The sequence below is a fragment of the Pituophis catenifer genome, unplaced genomic scaffold (assembly GCF_029215685.1).
Source record: "Pituophis catenifer annectens isolate HBS135680 unplaced genomic scaffold, rPitCat1.0.hap2 SCAF_8, whole genome shotgun sequence".
Classification (NCBI taxonomy): domain Eukaryota; kingdom Metazoa; phylum Chordata; class Lepidosauria; order Squamata; family Colubridae; genus Pituophis; species Pituophis catenifer.
Window position 1 is genome coordinate 58,973,842 of NW_027256888.1, and position 25,517 is coordinate 58,999,358.

At 39.9% G+C, this 25,517-nt stretch overlaps 1 protein-coding gene across 1 annotated transcript in view; it reads right to left on the reverse strand.

Moving 5' to 3' along the window:
* ENPEP (glutamyl aminopeptidase) overlaps positions 1-25,517 on the reverse strand; it is a 61,247-nt gene that overhangs the window by 6,806 nt on the left and 28,924 nt on the right. The window contains exons 8-19 of the mRNA XM_070948234.1: positions 24,841-24,906; positions 17,579-17,644; positions 16,841-16,992; positions 15,089-15,168; positions 10,899-11,038; positions 10,735-10,790; positions 9,891-10,041; positions 7,880-7,953; positions 5,272-5,373; positions 4,999-5,169; positions 4,126-4,266; positions 1,635-1,716 (exon numbers count right to left, since the gene is read on the reverse strand). Of these exons, the coding sequence (XP_070804335.1) occupies positions 1,635-1,716; positions 4,126-4,266; positions 4,999-5,169; positions 5,272-5,373; positions 7,880-7,953; positions 9,891-10,041; positions 10,735-10,790; positions 10,899-11,038; positions 15,089-15,168; positions 16,841-16,992; positions 17,579-17,644; positions 24,841-24,906 (1,281 nt within the window). The remainder of the gene's footprint in view (positions 1-1,634; positions 1,717-4,125; positions 4,267-4,998; positions 5,170-5,271; positions 5,374-7,879; positions 7,954-9,890; positions 10,042-10,734; positions 10,791-10,898; positions 11,039-15,088; positions 15,169-16,840; positions 16,993-17,578; positions 17,645-24,840; positions 24,907-25,517) is intronic.

Consider the following 25,517-nt stretch of genomic DNA (forward strand, 5'->3'; position numbering starts at 1 on the left):
AAGTGATAAACAATTGAAAGTTTGGCAGTCTGGTGTGAATAAATTTGTCTGGAACGAGAAGAAGCCGAGAGTGAAACTGAAAATTATGCAAGATGTTCCAGAAAGAGGAGGTCTTAAACTCCCAAACCTACAGTTATATTATGATGCGGCAGCTTTAACTCTAACAAGTGATTGGTTTGGAAGTAAAAAGACTGGAATACTGAATGCAGAAAGTTTTGATCTTGAATTTGGATGGCATGCTTATTTATTTTATGACGACAAAGTAGATAAAGTATTTAAAAGTCATATACTTAGAGACTCCTTGATGAGAGTTTGGAAGAAGCACCGACTCAAATGGGATTACAAAATACCACTATGGCTGGATCTTGGTCATACTTTGTGGAATACAAATATAATGTCACTCGGGGGGTTTTTATACAAAGAGGTTCTTTTTACAGATGCGGGCAGATGGCAGCTGAAGACATTACAGACACTGTTGGATGAAGGGCTTAATCTAACTTGGCTACAATATAATCAATTACAATTGAGATGGAAAGAGGACCAAAAAACTGGTATTATGTTGCATGAGGAAGAATTGGTTAGACATATAAGAGAGAAAGGTCCAATGCATATTAAAAGGCTTTATAATGTTTTGCTAGAAAGGGATTCAGAAACTGAATTAGTTAAAGATTGTATGATTAAGTGGGCACAAAATTTTGAAGAACCAGTGATGTTGGAAACATGGGAAAATATTTGGGTTCAGAATGTTAAATTTACACAGTCCCAGAACTTGAGGGAAAATTTCTATAAAATGTTTTATAGATGGCATTTAGATCCCAAAAAGTTGTCATGTATGTACCCTAATGTTCAGCCAAAATGTTGGAGATGCGAATGTTTGGATGCTACGTATTATCATGTTTGGTGGACCTGTAGGAAAGTTAAGGCTTTTTGGATAAAAATTTGGTGGGTTATGCAGAATGTTTTGAAGAAAAAAATTCAATTTTCTCCACAACTGTTTTTATTGGGTATAGTTAAGGGTTTTACACGGGGTGAAATAAAACTAATATTGTATATGATAACAGCAGCAAGATTGTTGATAGGTAAATATTGGAAGAATGAAGCCTTGCCTACTATCGAGGAATGGACTTTGAAGATGGCTAGTTTTGCAGAGATGGCGAAGATTTCAGCGTATTTAAAAGACTGTTCACAAGAGACTTATGAATGGGAATGGAAAAGAATATGTCCAGAACAAATATCAAACTAGAAAGTATCAAATAGCTTTTATCTGAAAATAATGTATTAGAAATATCTTAATGTAAAGAGATAAAGAGGAAAAATTATATAGGGGGAGGGACGGGTTCAGGCTTATATATTAGTGTTATTAGTTATGAGTATGTAATAGGGAAGTCTGGGGGGGGGAGGGTTAGGGAGGGTTAGGGAGGATGGGAAGTTTGGGGAGGGAGGTGGGGGGTGAAAAAGGGGGTGAAAATGTAATTGTAAAACTTTTGCAATAAAAAAAAGAAACCCCTTGACCCTATCAACATCCATCTCATTAAATAGGTGCACGTAGAAGAAGAATGAGTAGTAGTATCTTGGCATTTTTCATATCTAGAAAATTGAATAGCTGCATAGTAGCCAACCACATTGTGTCTTACCTGCCAAAGCTGGAGCTCTGTGTTAAATGTGCCTGTTATTCTTGATATTAGGCGGCCAAGATTTCTATCGTTAAGAGTGTATCTGTGAAAAAAAGAACATATTCATATTTGGCAATAGCAATAGCACTTAGACTTATATAAGTGCTTTATAGCCCTCTCTAAGTGGTTTACAGAATCAGCATATTGCCCCCAACAATCTGGGTCCTCATTTTACTGACATCGGAAGGTTAGAAGACTGAGTCAACCTTGAGACGGTCAGAATCGAACTGCTGGCATTTGGCAGAATTAGCCTGTGATACTACATTCTAACCACTGCGCCACCACGACTCCTTATGCATCCTTATTTATGCATGCAAAACATGGTGGCTACTACATATTGGCTTTCAATATAAAAATACTTAGTGGAAACAAAATCATCATATCATCATCATCTCTCAGCTAATGGCCACTTGATAGGGACTAAAATTACTTGGGATCCTGTCCTATCTACTTGGGAAGTAGATATGTTAATTTCTATCACTGTGTTCTTGACTATGTAGGAAATTGAAATTGCTTCCTTCCCCAGAGCCATCTGTGAGCAAAACAATGTTATGCTTACTCTTTGTGTTGATTGGAGAGAACCTGCTATTAAACAAGCCTCTCTTGAGTTCCATAAGCTACAGCAGGAACATTCCAGAAGACATTTTGTCAAGCCTCAAAATTGGAAGGCCTGGTGCTTGTTTCAGACAGACTTTAAATGCTGTGAGGTAAACCTTAGTACAACTTTTAGTCCAGATACAGCACTAGTCCAAGATGTTTTGCGGCTTCCATAGAGGAGATATAAAAGCATTCTATTGTAATCTAGATGATGCCCATGCCAAGAAGGAAGCACTGAAACTATCAGATATATTTTATTACACTGTTCATTTTATGAAAGCATCTGCATAAGCTGATAACCTAGACCCCAACCAAATTCCCTGGTCATTCTGATCAATTTCATTTACAAATATAACTTTTGGACTCAGGCAATGCTGAGTTTTGTCAAATTTTGTTGTAAGATGTGCAGTAGTTTGATTAGCATCCTTAACTAAACTAATATTAGTTTTATGTACGTTATATGCCTTATAGCAGTGATGGTTATAGCATCATGTGCCAAAAGTGGGAGGAATGCAGGGGGGTCGCGCGCGTGCCCACACCCATAATTCTATGCGCCCAACCCCCTTGCACATGCGCACACAATCTCCCTGTGCTCCCCCCACTTTTGGCACACAATGGCACGGTGGGCCCATTTTTCTCTCTCCCCAGGCTCCAGAGCCTTTATACTGCCCATTTGCTGACTTCTGGCCTCCAGAGGGCTTCTGGGAGGGTGGGGAAGGCCGTTTTTGCCCTCCCCAGGTTCTTAGAAAGGCTCTGGAGCCTGGGGAGAGCGAAAAACAGGCCTCCCGGTCCCACTGGAAGTTGGCAAATGGGCCATTTCCGGCCTCCGGAGGGCCACCAGGGGGGTGGAAGGCTCTGGATCCTGGGGAGAGCGAAAAACGGGCCTTCCTCCCCCACCGGAGGCCCTCCAGAGGCCGGAAACAGCCTGTTTCCTGACTTCCGGTGGGCCCAGAAGGCCCAAAAATCAGCTGGCTGGCACGCACATTCGCGCTGGAGCTGAGCTCGTGTGCCCACCGATATGGTTCTGCGTGCCACCTCTCAGCCTTATAGATTAGTCGTTGACTGTAATAGTCAATCTTTCTCTTTCCCTCCTGCTACTGAAGAGCAAAAACACGTCTTTTTCATTCCAAGGAGAAAAGTTGCGATTGGCAGGGGAGTCTTATTTCCACATAAGCCATGGAAGAGTCTCCTTCAAGCCAGAACCTGGGATACAGCCAACAATTTCTTCCAACAATTTGCTGCCACAAGAGAAAATGATTGCTATTTTAATCATAGAAATAAACACATTCTTCTTTTTTTTAAAAAAAACCCCAGAATCTGAATAGGGAACACATGACCTATGGACTTCTTCAATTTCCTTTTCAGGTTGGCTCACCAGAAATATCAGGCCCTGGAGGTTCAATACTCTTTCAGCTTCATTTGCAGTTATGCATTTGTTTCTTGATTGTGTGATGCGAGAGGTGGCTTCAAAAAGAGAGTGAACTATCTAGGGCAGGGGTGTAAAACTCGATTTCATTGAGGGCCATGTCAGGGGGGCTGGGTCGGTGTGGGGGGCAGGTGGGAGTGGATGGGATGGGCCCGGCCCTCTGCCAGCAAAAATGGAGCTCAGGCAGGCATGGGTGTCCCCTGACCGGGCCCTGTTTTCAGTGGGACAGCCTCCTGCAGCCCTCTGCCAGCAAAAACAGAGCTCAGGGGGGCTGCCACGGCCCTCCCAAGCTCCATTTTCACTGGAAGAGGCACCATAGGCCAGTCCTTCACTGTTTCCAGGGCAGCCCCAGATCTAAGCACCCTGTGGGCCGAATCCAGCCCATTGGCCTTGAGTTTGACACCCCTGGTCTAGGGAGCCAATACTTACCGTTTGACCAAATATTCCCAGTTGAGCCGTACCCAGTCCCAAGCCATGGTTTTGCCGTAACTATTAAAGGAGATGTATCTCAAGACAGTGAATACATCTTGACTTCTTATGAGAGTTGTATTTTTGATGCAATTTAAGAATCTAGAAATGAAAGAAGCAATTATATCTGATGATTAGCACTTCATTAGCATTGCATAGAAAATGAGATTTAAACTGCTTTTCTCTATCTAATTTACATGAAGTAAGAAACTTTAAAAAAAAACAAACTTCGGAATTCCTCAGACCTCAATCAAGAAAGATGAAAGGAGCATGTTAAGTAGGAAACTTTAGACGAGACCTTCCTGATAGATTTCTGAATTAAATATGGCATTGGCTATGATTCAGGCACTGTTTTAAGTCACTTGTGCCTCTTGGTTGCTTGAACAAAACACATCTAGTACTCCCTTTCAGTTCCAGTTTGCAAGATTATGTTGTTTATGATGCTTTGGGGAAGTTGTCCATTATTTTGCTTGTCGATTAAAGAATCCCTCGATCAATTTCAAGGAACTTTGCAGTTCACAGGTAGCAAAACACAGTAGCTCAAAACTACTGCTTTAGGCAACCCTGTGTATATGAAACCATAACCCATGGCCCTGGTGTAAAAACATTGGTGAAAAACATGTTAGAAAGATAGCATTATATCTATTGGGAAATTAATCACTGATTCTTTTAAGAGCAACTTGCTTCCTGCTAAACTTTTATGCCTACTAAGAATGCTCAGAACCTCTGCTTCGTGTTCCTCCACCAATCCTTTTTTGTGGTTTTGAGAACCAAGGTTTAAGAAGAGCAAATGAAAACTTCTAATATAGAAAGTTAAAGGTAATTTAAAGGCACCTGTTCAGCAGAGTTATATTTTTCACTGATGCCAGGCCATAGAGAAGCTTCTCCTTTTCTTGAGCTAATGTTGCAGTTGTGTATTTCTCAAACATATAATTCCAGGCTTCCTCATCACCTGAGTGCTGCATCCCAAAACGGTACACCAGGAGACGGATATTTACATCTAGTCTAATATGGAAGAGAATGATACTGTTAGCGAAAGAGGCCTATCTTCCATGCCACTTTGCCTATGGACACCATCTGCACCTGAACATAAATATGTATAGTCACCTTGTTCCAGTTATCCAAGTCTTAAACTGGGAAGAAGCATTTGCTAAAGCCTCTGGGTCGTCCATATTGCATGCAAATTCCAAAACAGTTGTACGAAGGAGGCTGCAGAAAAGGACAAAGGAAAACTATGTTTTATTTGGTTGGTATATGTTATAGTTTACCTATTAAACTTTAGCACATAAACATATTAAACCTACACACATTCAACCCTCAAACAGCAGTGCTATAGGACACATGGCAGTCCATTTCTGAAAATGAGGGGTGGGGTCTGAAAAGCAAGGAGTGGAATATAAGACAGGAACTGTTGTAGGAGGGAGGAACCCCCCCACATAATCATAATCATAAGTTTATTTGTCAAGCATATATAAGATAACAGGTAAAAGTATAAACATAATTTGAATACGTAAAAAGAATAAAAGTAAAAAGGAATATTAGGACAGGGACTGTAGGCACACTGGTGCACTTATGCACGCCCCTTACAGACCTCTTAGGAATGGGGTGAGGTTGACAATAGACAGTCTAAGGTTAAAGTTTTGGGGGTTTGGGGAAGAAACAACAGAGTCAGGTAAGGCATTCCAGGCATTGACCACTCTGTTACTGAAGTCATATTTTCTGCAATCGAATTTGGAGCGGTTTACCTTGAGTTTGTATCTATTATTTGCTCATGTACTGTTGTGGTTGAAGCTGAAGTAGTTATTGACAGGAAGGACATTGTGGCAGATAATTTTATGCACTATGCTTAGGTCAGACTGAAGTTGGCGTAGTTCTAAGTTGTCTAAGGCCAAAATTTGGAGTCTGGTGGCATAAGGTATTTTATTGCGGTTAGAGGAAGGGAGGACTCTTCTCGTAAAATATCTCTGGACTCTCTCAATTGTATTTATGTCCAATATGCAGTGCGGGTTCCAAACAGATGAGCTGTATTCAAGAATTGGTCTAGCAAATGTTTTGTATGCTCTAGTTGGTAGTACAACATTACCAGAGAAGAAGCTACACAAGATTAGGTTAAAAAACTCTTAACGCCTTTTTGGTAATGTTGTTACAGTGGGCTCAGGCAGTTAGATCTTTAGAAATGAGTACTCCAAGGTCCTTGACAGAGTGGGGGTCATCTACAAGGTCATGTCCATCTAATTTGTATTTTATTTTTTGAAAAACATGGTCTTTGTTCATCTAGATATTTTATACAGTACTTATAGAAGATTTCTTCAGGCATCCAAGCTAATTATTTGCTCTGCAGGCGTTCTAAAGGGAAGGTATAGTCAAATTAGATTGAATATACACGTAGCCCTTGATTTACGGCCCCAATTGAGCCCATAATAAATGTTGCTGAGAAATTTGTTGTTAAGTGAGCTTTGCCCTGTTTTATGACTTTTCCTGCCACCTCTGTTAAGTGAATCACTGCAGTTGTTACGTTAGTAACATCGTTGTTAAGGGGATCGCATGATCCCGGGATACTGCAACCGTCATAAATATGAATTAGTTGTTCATATTTGTTCATAGTTGTCAAGTATCCAAATGTAAATCATGTCACCATGGGTATGCTGCAATGGTCATAAGTTTGAAAAAGGGTCATAAGTCACTTTTTTCAGTGCCATTGTAACTTTGAATGGTCACTAAATGAACTATTGTAAGTCGAGGACTACTTGTAAATAAACCAGCTTTTACAGTCCAGGACCTGAATAAAACAAGCTCATATTTAGAGTTGTACTCCATTCAACTAAACAAAAAGCCAGATCCCAGTTATAGATCTCCTGCAGGGCATATGAAGGTCAAGACGAGAAAGAAATGGAAGCAGAAGCCAATAGAGGTACTCTGTGCTTTCAATGGAAAGCTTGAAAAAAAAAAATCCAATATTTGCTATGTGATTCATCTGATCATACAGATACTTTGGAAAATGAACAAAACATTTATCACATAAAGGAACTTTTGACACTGGAGGATATTGATTTGATTATTGCAGCATATTCCTTTCAGAGAAATGTTAGATTACTCCATGCCCTATCATATTGTCCCAGGGTGGATCAAAAGCTGTGGGAGGCAGGTTAGGGTCAATGTTGATGATGAAATTAAGAGCGAGGGAAGGTTGAAAGAACTATCAGTCAAAGAGAATTGTACAGTTACACCAATTGTGCTACACTCTTTTTTACAATGAAAAGATGCGGAAACAATACTAGAAAACACAAGAAAATTATCAATGAAGGAAACAGTGTCCATACAGGACAGGGTAATTTCACATATTCTAAAAACATTGTGCTCCTTATCTGGGAGCATTAAGCTTTAAGACTATCTTCAAACCTTCCACCCAACTCACATTCTTTCTCTCTGTCTCATGTATATGCAGATTAAAAAGCTGATTAGTACAGCTGTTTAGGGGTTTTTTTGGTCTGTTTAACAACTAACAAGGGTGACCATCTTCCTCTAACATAAATAGGATGATTAAATCTCATTATGCACAAGATTTCATTTGTCTGTAACTTTGATCCTACAAATAAAGGAAGGGCTGATAAACATCAGCGGAGTGGTACGTCTAAGGGTCATCTGAAAGATAATACGCAACATACAATGCTCCAAAGCAAGTTTGCATATAAGGCAGTTGAAACAAATGCTTCACCTCTTGATATGGTCATCATCAGTCTCCCATTTCAGTTCACTTGCGATGGGCTTGACCAGGCTACCAAAATACCTCTGAAAACAGAAGCAATAAGGGTTCATGTTGGAATCTTTACGTAGCAGTCAGATTTAAATAGTCTAATTACATTCAGGAAAGCTCTTGAGGTCATCAGCATTAAGCAGAACATCAACAGTAAACAGTTGATTGTGGCTTCTATATTATCAACATTAGTACTCTCTACGGTTTATTAAATATTACGGTAGGAATTTGATTATGATTGAAATGGATGAGTTTCTGTTTCACTATGGCAGTTCATAAAAAAGAACTTTATTTTGAGTAGATGAGGATGGGTATGGTTAAAACATGGTCTTTTTATGGGCTAATCCGAGGCCATAAAACCAGAGACTTTGCATTAAGTGGACTTTTGCCAGTGACTGGAAAGTCACTAGAAGAGATCAGGCGTCAGGAAGCAAAGCAGGTTACTGTTTATCCTGCGGTCATTGTGTCTAGTCAGATAGCCTTCCCACTGCATACGTTTCAACTGCACTACAATTGGCACAAATGTCTGCATTCTGTTGGGTAAACAACAACATTGTTCCAATGAAATAGTACAAGATTGCTGTTTCCTTGAGAGGAGCTGATATGAAATCTCTCTAACAGCCGGTTATTTATACTGTATGTGTGAATGACCCTTGTATCACAGAAAAGGCAAAGTTCTAGAATTCCCCAAACTTAAGTAACGAACTTATTCTTAAGTCTAAAATTACAGAATAGCATACAAAGTTTTTATATTCTCCACAAACTAGCTAAGGTTTTTATATTTTCAAGAAAATATCCTTCCTTCCTTCCTTCCTTCCTTCCTTCCTTCCTTCCTTCCTTCCTTCCTTCCTTCCTTCCTTCCTTCCCTCTTTCCCTCCGTCCTTCCTTCCTTCCTTCCATCCTTCCCTCCGTCCTTCCTTCCTCTTCTTCCCTCCCTCCTTCCTTCCTTCCTTCCCTCCCTCCTTCCCCTCTCTCCTGTAAAATTATTCCTAATTCAGTTGTGTATCTTCATTCTATTTATGCTTTCAGATATCAAGACCATGAATTTATTTACTTAAAAAAAAAAAAAACCTGGGAGATCCTTCCCTTCTGTTTCTCCATTTCTATCATGATTATCAATATCACCCATTTCGGAGAGCCTTTGTAGATATATCAATGCAAATTTGAAATTCTTTGATACAAAGCAATTTATCCATTGGCCACCTATTCCTGCTCTGCCCCTGATTGTATCTACATGCAGGCACATAGTTCGAAACAGAAGCAAATTCTCTTTCTCCTTTTTCCTGCTGATGAAGAGCTCTCCAAAATTCTTCAGAACTCAAAAGCTTAAATGCTGTTTTGTGACTTTGATACTGGGTAATACAAGTATTTTTTTCCCATGGGGTTTATGGAAATGATGGGGGTTTTCCATGGGGTTTATGGAAAAGGAACCTTCCATAGCATGACACTTTATTTAACTTGTAATATACATTTCAGATGGGACACAGTGGCTAAGACGCTGAGCTTGTCAATTGAAAGGTCACCAGTTCAGCGGTTCGAATCCCTGGTGCCGCGTAACTGGGTGAGCTCCCGTGACTTGTCCCAGCTTCTGCCAACCTAGCAGTTCGAAAGCATGTAAAAAATGCAAGTAGAAAAATAGGGACCACCTTTGGTGGGAAGGTAACAGCATTCTGTGTGCTTTTGGCATTTAGTCATGCCGGCCACATGACTACGGAGACTTCTTTGGACAGCCCTGGCTCTTCGGCTTTGAAAGGGAGCTGAGCACCACCCCCTAGAGTCAGGAACGACTATCACATATATGCGAGGGGAACCTTCACATTTCAGAAATGCAGTAGGACTCATTTTTTTAAAAAATGACTCCAGATTGATGAAGTCAGTTCTTCAGCATTACTGCAGAAAGCATGTGAATGTGAGGACTAGAGATTTTATTGTTTTGTTTTCATGATATATTCAATTTCATGGGCAACGTTACCTGAAATTTGGGATAGAGTGTCTTATCATCTTCAATCATTTGTCCAATATATGATACTGCTACTACAGCCCTTTGCCATGGTATATATTCTTTCTCATGTAGCAGATATTTTGTAAGGTTCAATGCATCAGCATACTTCAGAAGTCCAGCTCTAAGGGGGAAATGAAGAACAAGGAAAATGAAGAAACCTCTTAGGAATTAAATCCAATGGACTATCACTTATTTATTAATTAGTTATTTAGTTATTGTTGTTGTTAATTGGTAGATGTTATTCCATTCATAAGCCAGCACATAGTGTTTGATGAGCCAATCGCTAGTTTATATAAAATAGATTACACTGTAATAAGAATAAAATCACATGTAGCTTACAGTATGTACTATACATTTTGGTATGTTTGTACGGAGAGCAGCGTCACAAAATTTTAAAGATCTGACTAACAGCATTCCAAATTGCAAATTCAGTAAGTATACACTTTCCAGATTCACTGATTCTAGAACTCATGGAGTATCTATACTGCAGAATCCAACTGTGAATGAGGGCTTCTGTTTTCTCAAAAAAAAAAAAAAAAGCTTCTTGGGAACTAAGTTTGACAGTGAGAGGATAAACCTCAAGGAATGAAAGGACTTTGGAATTACTCTGCAGTAAGTTCCTCTGTATTCACTGGATATTATTGCAAAGTAAATGTGCATAGGATTGCAACCTTAGCAACAAGAAAATGAATTGTAATATATTTGCAGGTGTCCGTTCACGTATGTTTCTTGAGGTAATATTATGTTAAATAGCTAACTTGTAATGTAGCATCAGATAAACTCTGTACTTCATTAATTTAATTACAAGACCTACCTGGCCAATGCAAAAGCATCGTCTATAAAACCAGCACGATCAGCTAGACTAAAATTCTAAGAGGAGAGAGAGAAAAAAATAGTAGTTGACATCAGATGGGTAAAATTAAAATAGTGAATAATCATCTCCAAAACTGAACCAATGATTAATTTCAGCAGACTGACCTGATGGTCTTTTATCATAATACCAGCTAAATCACGCCAGACTTGGGGTTCATAATTGACACGATAAAAACCAACATGATCCTTGTTTACTTTCAAGAAAGAACCGGCAGGAAGATCAGTGGGTCGTGGAATAGTAATTCCTGTGGTGGTATCAACAACAAAAAAGTAGGGAATAAGTTATAAATGTGTTACGGTTGTATGAAATATCTTTCCAAAAGACAAACATTAGGAAAAGCCAAAACTGATACAACATTGACTTTATTTAAAAGGACTATTTTTAAAAATGCAGATAGGGAGATGCCCAGAGAGAATTAGTATGGGGAGTAGTTTAACATTTTTGCTGACTTCACCATCTCCTTTTCAATAATGGGAAACAGGAGGAAACGAAAAAAATTTCTACCCTTAGACAATTCTCACCAGGATCTCAGCAAAAGTGAAAAAGCTAAAATCCTCTTGCAATATGTTTAATAATTACAAGCACCTGCTTATTCAGCCTCTACAACATTCCTTTCACATCTCATCTATTTTTGAGTCTCTGGATGTGGGCAGCTGATCAACTCAATGGTGGAGATTTATGGGAGTTTCCTCAGAATTAGCAACCACATCTGGTTATTGTTTGTCCTCTAACATTTTTTTAAGCAGAACTGCAATGCAATCACCTCCAACCCTACTCCATCTTTACTGGGTAGAACAGGGGTGTCAAACTTAATTTCATTGAGGGCCGCATCAGGGTTGTGTTTGACTGGGGGGGGGCATGGCCAGGGGCACGTGACCAGATCAACATCACTTGTGTCAGGCATGCCTGTGGTGGCCCACGTGCTAAGGCAGGACTTCACCCCAGACCCTCCTTCCCTTTCTCATTATAATCTCCTTCCTTCCTTCCTTCCTTCCTTCCTTCCTTCCTTCCTTCCTTCCTTCCTTCCTTCCTTCCCTTTTCCTTCCCTCTTCATTCTCCTTTCCTCTTCCTTCCCATCTTTCCTTCTTTTTCTTTTTCTTTCCTCTTTCCTTTTCTCCTTTCCTATCCCTTCTTGCATGTCAAATGCAAAAGGGGAAACATTTTTGTTTTTTTGGTTTTGATTTTAGTTTGTTTTGCTAGCCCTCTGCCAGTGAAAACGGAGTCTGGGGGGAGGCTGCGTGCAGCCCCACTGAGCTCTGTTTTTGCTAACAGAGGCACCGCAGGCCGGTCCTTTGCTGTTTCCAGGGCGGCTGCGTGGGCCAGATCTAAGCACCCTGCAGGCCGGATCCAGCCCTCGGGCCTTGAGTTTGACACCCCTGGTGTAGAGCATTCAATCAGTGCCAAGGAAGGGTTCTTTCTTTAGACTGGGTTCACACAATATACTAGCCTAAACTAAAGAAACATTGGTTAGCTATTGTACTTTGTGAGAATTCAGTCCATGTTTTTTGCCTGTTGTACAAATTGAGCCATCACTGTTCAGGCATTGAATAGCATGTTAAGTTAGCCTAAAATATGGCTGGAAAGAAAAGGACTAAATTTTGATGATTATTGTAGTTCAAATAAATTTGACCATGGTGTGCCTGATGTGGTTTATTCTAACAAAGAATAACAACTAGAATGAGTTTACTTTAAGTCAGAAAGTCTGTAATCTATCCACAAATCAATATGCTGGTACATCTGTAATTTCTGAGTTTCAGATTAGCCATCTTTGTGGCCAAAAATCAGAGATTATTCTGCAACACTTTCTACAGAGACCAAATTGGACTAAAAATCATATTATGCTTTGAGCACATTCATGCACAGACGGGGTGGACTATATTCTATCAGCAGAAGGGAATTCCACCCCTGAACCTATCAACTCAATGATGGAGAAATGGGTACAACCACCTTCCTCGTCTACGAAAAGCATTGACCTGCACTTTTCATATTGCATAGAATGCAAGGAAAGATTCTCCCTCTTTCACTACAGCGGAGAGGCATTTGAGTGGATAGAGTTGACCTACCCAGTTTAGGGTGTGGGTAATAGTTATTGTTTTTCCACTCTGTGACCACGTCGACATGAAAACAATTGTGACTACCAAGTAGACATGAAAACAATTGTGCCCTTTTTTCACATTCCCAGCAAAAACAAAGTCAGAACTACAGATAAAATCAAAGAGTAAAAGCAATAAATATTTCTGAAGCAGCTATAAAGAGATAAATGAATACTATAAACATGTTGTTATGCCAGCCTGCATTCCTAGCTTGCCAGACTGGGAATACACATTTTCCATGTTAAGCAGAATCAGCATTGGGGGAGGTATGCTTTCTGTCACTTACGTGCCCCAATTTCTCTCCCTTTGCTATATTTAGGAGGATTTGAATCCTTAAGAATAAAGAGAGAAAAAGAAGCTGCTTCATCTGAATTGGGAAAAATACCCATTTGCAGGAATTGGGTATGGCCAGTCTAGAGAAAAGAAGGACTAGGGGGTACATGAAAGCAGTATTGCAGTATTTGAGGGTCTGCCATAAAGAAGAGGGGGTCAACTTGTTTTCCAAAGCACCAGAAGGCAAGACAAGAAACAATGGATGGAAATGAAGCAAAGAACTAAGGAGAAACTTCCAAACAGCGAGGACAATTAACCAGAGGAACAGCTTGCCTTCAGAAATTGTGGGTGCTTGATCACTGGATCAAGTCCTTCAGGAGTCCTTCGGGAGAAGGGCGGTATAGAAGTTCAATAAACAAACATAAACTGGAGGTTTTTAAGAAGAGACTGGACAGCCATTTGTCTGAAATTATATTGAGTCCCTCTCACACTATTCTGGTTGACTGATTGATTGATTGACTGATTGATAATTGTTGTAACCACCAGGAGGCATTTGTGAGTAGGGCATGCATATAATTTCAAGACAGACAGACAACAGACAGATGGAAAGGAAAGGAAAGGAAAGGAAAGGAAAGGAAAGGAAAGGAAAGGAAAGGAAAGAAAGGAAAGGAAAGGAAAGGAAAGGAAAGGAAAGGAAAGGAAAGGAAAGGAAAGGAAAGGACTTTGCATCAAAATTCAGTTTCTCCTGCAGAAATAGATAAAAATTTTATGCAGGAAATCTGCATTAAATTTTGATGTATGTATTAGATTAATTGTTCATCTTTTCTGCTTACGGCTCAGTCCAAATGTGGATTAGTATACATGTTTCCCAGCTATATATTTTGAATAAAGTTGATGAACATGATTATATTTTTCCATGTTAAATTTGAAATAGTGCAAGATTGATCTGAGTATTAAACTAGCCATTTGTAACAGATCTGCGCCATCTTGTGGTGTCACTGGAACATGCATCCTGTTTTGTAACATTCTCCCTCTCCTGCCCTCCCGGTGAGTCCCTGCTGTTTTGAGTTTTGGAGTGATTGGTCACCTTCACTGGTTATCCTATGTACTGCAAAGCAATTCATTGAGAGATGGATAAAGTATCTGCCTGCACAGACAGCTATCAATGATATATCAACAATTTTCAATCAAATATTTTAAAGGCTATAGAACTGGGATAGAGCTATCACCTGAGAAGGAACTATGAAAAGAACAATCATTCTTCTTTGTAATTCAAAGTGGTGAATTGTCTTGGCCAACCTTGCTCTTTCAAAAGAAACTCCTATCAAGTTAATACCACTTACTCTGATTTTTCTAGGCTTGGAAACCAAGTTGGATTTGGCCTGGTTATACCTAAATGCGACATCATCAGTGGTGGGATTCAGCCGGTTTGGGCGGGTTCTGGCGAACCGGTAGTTAAATTGCTCACTGGCCCCACCGCACCGCTCCCTGCCCTGCCGCTCCCCGCCCTGCCGCTTCCCACCCTGCCCCTTCCAGGAGTCCCCAAGTGGCATGTTTTCGCTCTCAGAAAGCTGCAGGGAGGCCTACTAGGTCCAAAACGGGGCATGGGTGCAATGGGGCACCCCCCTGCGGCCCGCTTTTGCTTCCAGGGGGGTTCAGCAGGCCGAGTGCTGCCTATCACACCCCCTGGCCATGCCCACCATGGCCACACCCACCCAGCAGGTCATTAGGGCAGAGAACCGATTGTTAAATTATTTGAATCCCACACTGGACATCATCAAAGAATTCTACCCTATAGGAGAGACTGGAATTTGAGAAAACAGTTCAGAGGAAAGCAATGTTAAACCACTTTGGTATTAGCCCTCCATGGATGTGATTCAAGAAAATCTTTACTTTGTGGATAGTTACTGTCCATTAGTTTTGATTACCTGCTGATTCTGATATTTTGTAGAATGTTATATTTGATGTATTCCCCTCTTCCCACTTCACTGGAATATTCCACTTGTAACTGAAAATTCAGAAAGGAGACATATTTTTAAAAGAATTTTTATAATGAATCATGCCACCATTTTTTAAAAATACTATAAAAACATATGTGGTTTTGCTGGTTAGAATATTTGCTTCAATATACCCATTTTTCACACGACCATTGCTGCATTCCCATGGACACGTGATCAAAATTTGGACGCTGGGCAACTGATTCATATTTATGACAATTGTAGTGTCCTGGAGTCATTTGATCACCTTTTGTAACCTTCTGTCAACCAAAGTAAAGGGCCTTGTGGCGCAGCAGACTAACTGCCTGCAATTACTGCAAGTTCAAATCTCACCAGGCTCAAGGTTGACTCAGCCTTCCATCCTTTCGAGGTAGGTAAAATGAGGACCCGGATTGTGGGGGCAATAAGCTGACTTTGTATAAAAAAAAAAAAAAAAAAAAAAAGAACACCGCTTGGGGGGGGGCGAAAGCCCTACTAAGCAGGTATATACAAAAGTATGAAGCCTATTGCTTAACGCATTGTAAGCCGCCCTGAGTCTCCGGAGAAGGGCGGCATATAAATTGAACTAATAAATAAAGTAGATGAGGAAGCCAGATTCACTTTACAATCGTGTTACTGACTTAACAACTATAGTGATTCACTTAACAACTGTGGCCAGAAAAGTCATAAATGGGGCAAAAGTCACTTAACAACTATCTCGCTTAGCAACAGAAATCTTGGGCTCAATTGTGGTTCTAAGTCAAGGACTACCTGTGTATTAGCTCAGTTATAGAAATTAGCAACAGTTCCAACAATGTAGGTGGTTGCCTTTACTGTGCTAATCTGTCTGCCCATCAAATTCAGTTTTATTTAAACTTACTTGGCAGCTGCTTTCCTTTAGTCATCTTCTGAACACAAACATATACTCTGTCAGTGAGGAATGAATAAATCTCCAGCAAAGCTACTGACATTAATTCATCAATAGCAGTAGCACTTAGACTTATATACCGCTTCACCATGTCTATGGAGATTCTCAGACATCCAGGTCATGGTTGTCCCAAAGGTGCTTTTTCAAGAGGCAACTGGACTTTCTGGTTTTTCTTTGAAGACATTTCACTTCTCATCCATGAATTTTCTTCAGCTCTGTTGCAGAGCTGTTCCAGATCTGAAGAAGCTTCTTGGGTGAGAAGCGAAACATCTTCAAAGAAAAACCAGAAAGTCTAATTGCCTCTTGAAAAAGCACCTTTGGGACTCTTCACAGTGCTTTTACAGCCCTCTCTAAGTGGTTTACAGAGTCAAAATATTGCCCCCAACAATCTGGGTCCTCATTTTACCGACCTTGGAAGGATGGAAGGCTGAGTCAACCTTGAGCCTGGTGAGATTCGAACTGCCAACTGCAGTCAGCAGTACTGCATTTAACCACTGTGCCACCACGGCTCAATTTCACTGATTGTAGAATCATGGTTGATTTGGGAGAAAAATAGTGTTACTGCAATTAATTCCATTTAATTCAGTTGGTATAAAAATGGAAGTTACACCACAACTACTTCAGAACGTTCATAGGTTCTCCAGTCCTAATATAAGAATCAACTAAGCTATTTTATTATAATATCAATTATCTATGTGAGAACTTAGTAAAGACCACTGAGAAAACAAACTTCCCCAGTCTAGCAATATCATATCAAACTGTTAGACAGAAGATACCTAAATGGAGAAGATGGCTTGGAGGGATCTGCTTTGGGATCCAATAGAAAACGTTGCTGTGTGACTGTTGAGCTTGAATTAACTTTCAACACAGGATAACCCATCTGCCTGGTCCATGTGTCCATCACTTCTTTGACAGGTTTCCCACTTACCTAAAAACAACAATAGATGGTCATGCTGGGAGAGTTCAACACCAAAAATAGAGATGATATCAATTTTCCAGGTGGTGTTTGAGCAATTCATTTATTTGTGACAGATATTAAATTGTAGCTGGAGTTTTGATGGCACATCTTGTCCTAATGCACATTTTCTTTCTCTTGATTGGCTTCTCAGAGTATTTTTAAGATAATCATTTGGTCTTCCAATCAAACTTTGTATTTGGTTAGTACCCCAACATAATGGGTACAACATAGTTGAGGCTCAATCTTTGCTACTTTTTCTTTGAGTCTTGATTTGTTATTTCAGTTTGTTTACTTTACAAATCTAGCCAACAAATTTTGGCAGTTGGAAGATAAGTGCCCCCCAAAAGCTGTAAATTGCTATTAGCCTCAAATTGCTATTAGCATACCATTAATTCATAGTTCTTTAATTCATTTGTGCTTTCCTTGTCTTTTCCTAATTGTGCCATTGCAACAACACGAACAGCATCGTTAATGCTAAATTATTATTTCTTCCCTGATGCAAGCTCAGATGGTATTAGTAAAAAGTATGAACTAACTGGAGAGAGACAGAACATACCTCTTCCATTGCGTTCCAGAAATCATCTGTTTTTGCATTATTAAAATGATGTTGTGTTAGGTATTTCTGTGGGAGAAAAGAAAGTCATTACATGGGGTTGCAAATTCTGAACATTAGCATTTACCATAACATTTATAAAAAGTTATATTGATTGCTATTAGAACATCTTTCTTTAACTTGTCATCCTCCAGATCACTCTTTGATCGTGGTATATGGTTTGGTGCAGCGGACAAAGTCTATACAAGTACACAGATAAAGCATGTCACAGAGGCAGCCAAATAAGTAGCTAGTGCTCATTTGTTGTCTAAACAATTCCAGTTCTTATTTTAAAGCATTTCAAGATTTTAAAGTTCTGATTTTGCAGGGCAATTCATCATATCCTGCTAAACACCCAAGAAGATCCAGAGGGCTGCAAGTTTCCACTCTGATATAATAGGATATGGATCAGAGGTGGGTTTCAGCAGGTTCTGACCAGTTCTGGAAAACCGGTAGTGGAAATTTTGAATAGTTTGGAGAACCGGTAGTAAAAATTCTGACTGGCCCCGCCCCCATCTATTCTCTGCCTCCCAAGTCCCAGCTGATCGGGAGGAAATGGGGATTTTGCAGTAACCTTCCCCTGGATTGGGGTGGGAATGGAGATTTTATAGTATCCTTCCTCTGCCACGCCCACCAAGCCACACCCACCAAGCCATGCCATGCCCACCAAGCCACACCCACAGAACCGGTAGTAAAATTTTTTGGAACCCATCACTGATATGGATGTACAATGCTGAGTTTTTAAAAATCTAGTTTGCAGGATGATAAATAAATAATTTTATTATTATTATTATTATTTATTCAATTTGTATACCGCCCTTTACGGCTATACCTTTTTTTCCCCCCATAAAAGTTCCCAAGGTGAAAAAAAACAACAACCCTGAATTTTAAATATGTCCTTGATTTAAACATGGTTAGAAATGTAACTTTCCTTGACCTTAATTATTTCTCCAAGTGAAAGCTATTTAGGTAAAGTGGGATTGCTCTCGTAACACTCAGCTTCACCTTCCATTTCAATTATTCAAGAACACACATCTTAAAATAAGTCCCCTCATCCATTACACAAGACAGGAATTTATAATCTAAGCACACTACGTAGGTTTCAGTAAACAAACAACCGAAAAAACGAAAAAAAAGAACACAACTAGAATTCTCTCTCGTTCTTTCGCAGCTCTTTGCCCTAATGTACAGCCCAATGCATTTGTCAGGCTCAAAACTGCTGACTCTCAGTGTCACTGCTGGATAAAGAATAGATTTGTCCTTTCAAAAGCATTGAAACTTGCTTTCAGGGACCAACGAGCCGATCCTGCAGATATGCAAGATTCGGAGTGTGGATTTAATTGTCAGGGAACAGCTGGGTTTTTGCTGAATTGTCTTTTAAGTGTTCTCTGCCTCCTCTTTACACACAACACCCTAAACCAGCACTTTTGTTTCGAACTTATTTCCCCCCCCTCTTCTTGTTGAATTTCTACCTGGGGTCAGCTTTTAAACAAAAGAGGTGAGCTTGACAAGAACTGTGCATGAGGATAACTTCTGCTGAATGGGATGCTCTTTATGGATGTACCATGCCTGGTTTATTAAAAAAAAATGGATAGGTTGATTAAAGGTACATATTTCATCATGTGGCTGTTTTTATCCACAGGGCCACAAGCAAAAAGTGGCAAAGAAGATGCTATCACTACAGGTAGTCCTTGCTTTACAACAACTGGTCTAGAGACTGCTCGAAGTTACAATACCACTGAAAAAAGTGACTTATGACCATTTTTTGCACTTACAACCGTTGCACGATCCAAATTTAGACGCTTGGCAACTGGTCCGTATTTATGACCGGTTGCATTGTCCCGAGGTCATGTGATCCCATTTTGCGACCTTCTGACAAACAAAGTCAATGGGGAAGCCAGATTCACTTAACAACCGAGCTACTAACTTAACATCTGTAGTGATTCACTTAACAACTGTGGCAAAAAAAGACAGTAAATGGGGCAAAACTCACTTAACAAATGTCTCACTTAGCAACCGAAATTTTGGGCTCAATTGTGGTCTGAGGTTGAAGACTACCTGTATTTCTTATTCGGATTAATAACTGAGTGCAAGAAAATGGAGATTCTCAATCATCCAGATCGTGGTTGACCCAGAGGTCCTTTTTTTCAAAAGGTAACTGGACTTTCTTGTTTTTTTCCCTTCAAAAAGATTTTACTTCTCATCCAAGATGCTTCTTCAGTTCTTCTAGGTTCAGTTCTAAACCAATAAAAGTTCAGAGGCCTTTTGAAAAAAATGAACCTTTGGGACAAGTTTCTCTTCACTTTGTGGGGTGGATGGAGGACATGGCTACTCCAATGCATTCTACAGAGACATGAAGAACATTGCATGTTAGACTTGATAAGACAGTATCAAGTGTGCTGTTATTGAAAGTTGTAACAGTTGTGCTGTGAATGGTCATTGCTGACATTGGAAGTTATAAATCAAAAGTGTATATTTCCCTTTGTCAGAGCTCATACGGTTTAGTGCAGGGGTGTCAAACTTGATTTCATTGAGGGCCGCATTAGGGTTTTGTTTGACGTCGGGGAGCTGGAGTGGGCATGGCCAGGGTGGGTATGGCCAATTCTACGTCACTCGTGTCGGGGGCACCTGTGATGGCCTGAGCGCTTTGCCAGTGAAAACGGGCTCCCAAGCTCCGTTTCCAGCTGAGATGGTCTCCTGCAACCCTCTGCCAGCAAAAATGGAGCTCAGGAGAGCCACATGCGGCCTTCCTGAGCTCTGCCAGAGGCTGGCAGAGTCACCATGGGCCAGTCCTTCGCTGTTTTCAGGGTAGCTCCCGAGGGCCAGATCTAAGCACCCCGTGGGCTGGATCTGGGCCCCAGATCTTGAGTTTGACACCCCTGGTTTAGTGAATAAGATGATAAACTAGACAAGAAATAGCAAAATTCAAGTCCCTCTCAGACACAAAACCTCATCAAATATTTTGGGTTAGTCACATAGGCAAGTCCTCAGCCTAGCCTATCTCAAAAGGTTCAGAGGATGTGGTGGGAAAAACTGGAGCAATTGGATTTCTTCCCATGGAAATCTACAATGGACACAATCTCTAGATATGTGTTCATAGTGGTAACGTGGAAGTTGAAGTGAAGGTGAAAGCAATGTTTGTATCTATGTACATATAGACTCAGAAAGTCCCTTCCCTTAAATATGTGTGTCTCTCTGTGTGTGTATGCATTTGAAATGATATGCATGTCAGCAGCAAAATAGATGTGCAGAAAAAAATACACGTAGCTCTGTGTAGTCTCTCAAGCTCTTTTGAAGCATATGTATATGCATACATATTTGTAGTTGTATAGTTGTGGTTATAGTTGTAGTTGTAGTTGTTATATGTACCCCAGAAGAAATCTCTTGGTTTGATACCTTGGAAGTATGGTTTGATAAATCATGTTTTTCTTGGCTCTTCCTACATATTTGAATGTTCTGTATTAGAACAATAGATGGCACTGTTTGTCTCACTCAGCACTTCGATGATTTCATGAAGTTTAGTTTGTATGATTATTCCTAGCTTGAATCAAAAGCACAGATCAAATATGCCAACGAATTGCATCTTGATCAAGTGTAGAAGGTAGGGAACTTCCTGCACAATCATTATTTCTCAACCAGCAATTATGATATTATTATTATGGGCTCTGAAACCTTAACTACTTTGATCTCAGTTCCAGCTCTACTTAATAGATACCCTTTTATAATGTAGGCAGCATGCAGTGGTGAAATGTAAAATTTGTTACTACTGGTTCTGTGGGTGTGGCTTGGTGGTGATGGGGTAATATGACTGAGTGGGCATGGCCAACTTTTTTTTTTTGTTATTTTTAAAACCATTTTTTCTACAACCTCTTCGACTGAAGAGGTTGTAAAAAAAATGCTTTTAAAAGCCTCTGACGATCCCAGCTGACTTGCCTGATCGGCAGAGGCTTTGTTTTTACTTTTAAAAGCATTTTTTCGGCCGAAGAGGTTGTAGAAAAAATGCTTTTAAAAATAAAATAAAAAGCCTCTGATGATTGCGTGGCTCAGCTGGGCATAGGGGTGGGGAGGGATTTTTGCTACCAGTTCTCCGAACCACCCGCTGCCATCGCTACCGGATCGGTTGATCTGGTCCGAACCGGGAGCATTTCACCCCTGGTACCATGATACGTGTTCTTTCTTTTAAACAAACTTTTTATTCAAGCAGCACTCTTAAGGCAGAAAGAGGTGTGTGGTGTGTGTGTGTGTGTGTGTGTGTGTGTGTGTGTGTCAGAGGTAGGTTTCAGCAAGTTCTGACCAGTTCTGGAGAACCGGTAGCAGAAATTTTGAATAGTTTGGAGCACCGGTAGTAAAAATTCTGACTGGCCCTTCCCCCATCTATTCTCTGCCTCCCGAGTCCCAGCTGATCGGGAGGAAATGGGATTTTGCAGTAACCTTCCGCTGGAGTGGGGAGGGAGATTTTATAGTATCCTTCCCCTGCCACGCCCACCAAGCCATGCCACTCCCACAAAGCCACACCCACAAAAATGGTAGTAAAAAATTTTGAAACCCACCCCTGGTGTGTGTGTACTGTATATTGAGATAAATATATCCTCAAAGTGTATTTTGAGATGAAGATGAACAGTATCTTCAGGTTGGAAATAGGGTAACTAGCACATGTTCCATGAACAGTGGGGATCATGCAGAGACAAAGATTGACAGCTGAATAGTATACCTGAGCTAATGTAGTTTCTTTAGACAAAGAAAAGTCGTGAGATTGCCCACATGTGTTCTGGGGAGGGGGCAGGTCTTCAGGAGGAAGTCCACAGAGTTCAGAGGGACCCTGAGGGCGACCTGTGAATAGAGTACCAGGAGCCACAGAAGAAGAAACTACTCTCATAGCCATGCATGAAGCATGTTAACATGACACTGGGTCTGCCTGATCCAATTCCTAAAGCGTGTTTAAGTGGAACATGTTTAAAGTGTAAGAAGCATCCAAAGTTATCTGGGTGAATGTATTTTTAATCTGGGGAAGATTAAATAAAAAAGAAGGAAGCAATTACAAAGATTTAAAAAGAATTAAATGCAAAAGGCTTACTGAAATTTTGGAATAAGAAAGTTAAACAATGGACTGAAGTTTGGATATCACCTCATGTAAAGTATTTAAAACACCTATTTGAATTCAATAAACAGATATGTCCATAGGAAAGAAGAACATTTCAATTTGTTAAGGAAGCTGATTGGTTGACTGTGCTAAACAAAGAGACAAGTGGAAAAAGAAGGGGACCGTGAAGTTTTTAGAAGACCGTATGATGACAGAAGTATGGAGTGCTTAAAGGGACTAAAACATTCTTGTCCAACCTTCTGGCTTGCCTAGGCCACTTAGAGTGAAGAGGAATTGACTTGCACCACATATACATATATAATATAGTTAATGTATATAAATCAAATAATAATGTTAGATGTTTACAGTCTTGTGAGGGCACATTTTATTGTAAATAAATTTTATCTCTCTATATAAAAATGGCTGTGTGTGTGTATGTTCCAGCATAACTCTGGAATGCCTTGAGCAATTTCAACCATACTTGGTACACAGATGACTTACTCCCTGGAAACAAATACTGTGGGGGTAAGACACTCCTAACATCCCTCAGGGTGTTTGTTCTGTTAAGATACAGCCTGTTGTGTCTTAAAATGGCTTCTACTGCCTTAAAATGGTTTCTACTGTACAGCACAGTGGAGTTGCCATGGTAACAGCTTCACAGTACTCCACAAGGGGGCTCCCTCTGGTAAGGGGGAAAATCCAAGATTAGAAATTACATTTAGTCCGGACATTTTCAACAAGGTTTTGATTATTCTTGAGGACAAATGTATGGCCATGATCAATAAAACATTACTGCAACTTGACCTGCCTGCACCACTATGAGAACAACATGACATACTTCATGCAGATTACATACAAGAAAAGAACTACAATGTCGAACAGCTTAGTGCATATATTGCGGACAAGAAGCCATTTCTAAATCAAGATCAGAAAAAAGCATACCAAATGATCATGGATCAGCCAGCAAAACAACAAGGTGGTATCAGTTTACTTGACGCTTCTGGGGGCACAGGGAAAACATTTTTAACTAATTTAATTCTCACCTAAATCAGGGCTCAGGGTGAAGTTGCTCTTCCTGCCTAATACAGGATTGGGATAAATAAATACCCGGGCAACGCTGGGTTATCAGCTAGTTGTAAATAAAATTATTATTAAAAAAAGAATTCAGGGTCTTTTAATCCAAACTCAAATGAAAGGTACTAGGTTAGAGAAGATAGTCCTAACCAGGTGTAAAAAATGCTACTGGCTCACCGAACCGGTAGTAAAAAAATGTAAAAAAAAAGTTCCAACGATCAGCTGAGCGATGTGCGATCATTGGAACTTTTTTTTTTCTTTTTAAGCATTTTTTTACTACCGGTTCGAATAGGTAGTAAAAAAATGCTTTTAAAAAGTTTAAAAACGGCGCGGATGATCACGCGGCACAGCTGTGATCATCCGAGCTGGATTTTTTTACTTTTTTAAAGCATTTTTTTAATACCTATTCGCCCAAACCCGTAGTAAAAAAATGCTTTAAAAAGTTTTTAAAAAGATTCCCAAGATCACAATTGTGCCGCACGATTGTCGGAATCTTTTAAAAAACTTTTTAAAAGCATTTATTACTACCAGTTCGGGCGAATAGGTAGTAAAAAAATGCTTTAAAAATGTTTTTAAAAAAGTTCCGACGATCGCGTGGCACAGCTGTGATCATCGGAACCTTTTTTTTACTTTTTAAAAGCATTTTTTATTACCTATTCACCTGAACCGGTAGTAAAAAATGCTTTTAAAAAGTTTTTTAAAAGGTTCCCAAGATCGTGTGCCACAGCTGATTTCCCCCCTTCACTGTTCTACTTACCTTCCCAAGCCTCATTTTGGCGTGTACTGTGCATGCGTGTGCAGCACGTGTTTGGTGTGAGCTGCACATGTGTGTGCTCAGAGCATGCTTGGTGCACAGCGCACCTGCGCAGCCAGAGAACCGATAGCAAACCGTTTCAGATTTCACCACTGGTCCTAACCCCTAATTCACACATATCGTCAAAGTCTGTTAATTCACAACTAAAATCCAATAATTTCTCCCAGAGAAATATGTAGTCCAATAATTTCTCCCAGAAAAATATAGACAGCCTCAAATTATTAATCATTTGGGGTTTCATTTCATCAGAATGTATACCTGACATCCAGCTTTGAAGAGTTCTGGTGAGATCCAATCTTCAAGCATTCTGAGAATTGACGCTCCCTAGATAGACAGAGATTTGATAATATTGATAAATAGTACTTCATATACCAATTTGTATTCAAGGTGTTCAAAAAGTAAACAAACAAACAAACAAACTTTTCCAGCTTGACTGAATAAAACACACTGATCATGTATACTCTCCCTATTTCTGTGCAATCCAGAAGTACAAGCATAGTATTAGTTATTCTTTGCATTGTAGTAAACTCGTCATAACCAAGAATTAGCGAAACTAATAAACATTGCTTATCTATTTGTTGAAATCTTGTCTTTACATAAGCAGACATATAAAAATATTCAGTCCCAAATTACTGAACTCAAGCCCTTGTTGGTTTTTTGTGGCTTCATGTTGATTTTTTTTTTACATTTGGGGGTATATTGATGAAAACCAACATATCTAAAAATTCTGGTCTGTTGAAGTTTCTAGCGTCAGGTTCCAAGTAACACCCGCAACAAAAAAAGACTCTGAGGCTCGAAGTTCCTCAAGGATCCATTTTATTAGAGATGTCATATTGGCACATCTGGGAAAACCCGAATTTGAAGGCTTCCAGGTTTCCCCCACCCAAATGAAAATCCAAATCCTACCCAGCACCCACATGTCCATCACATGGCCA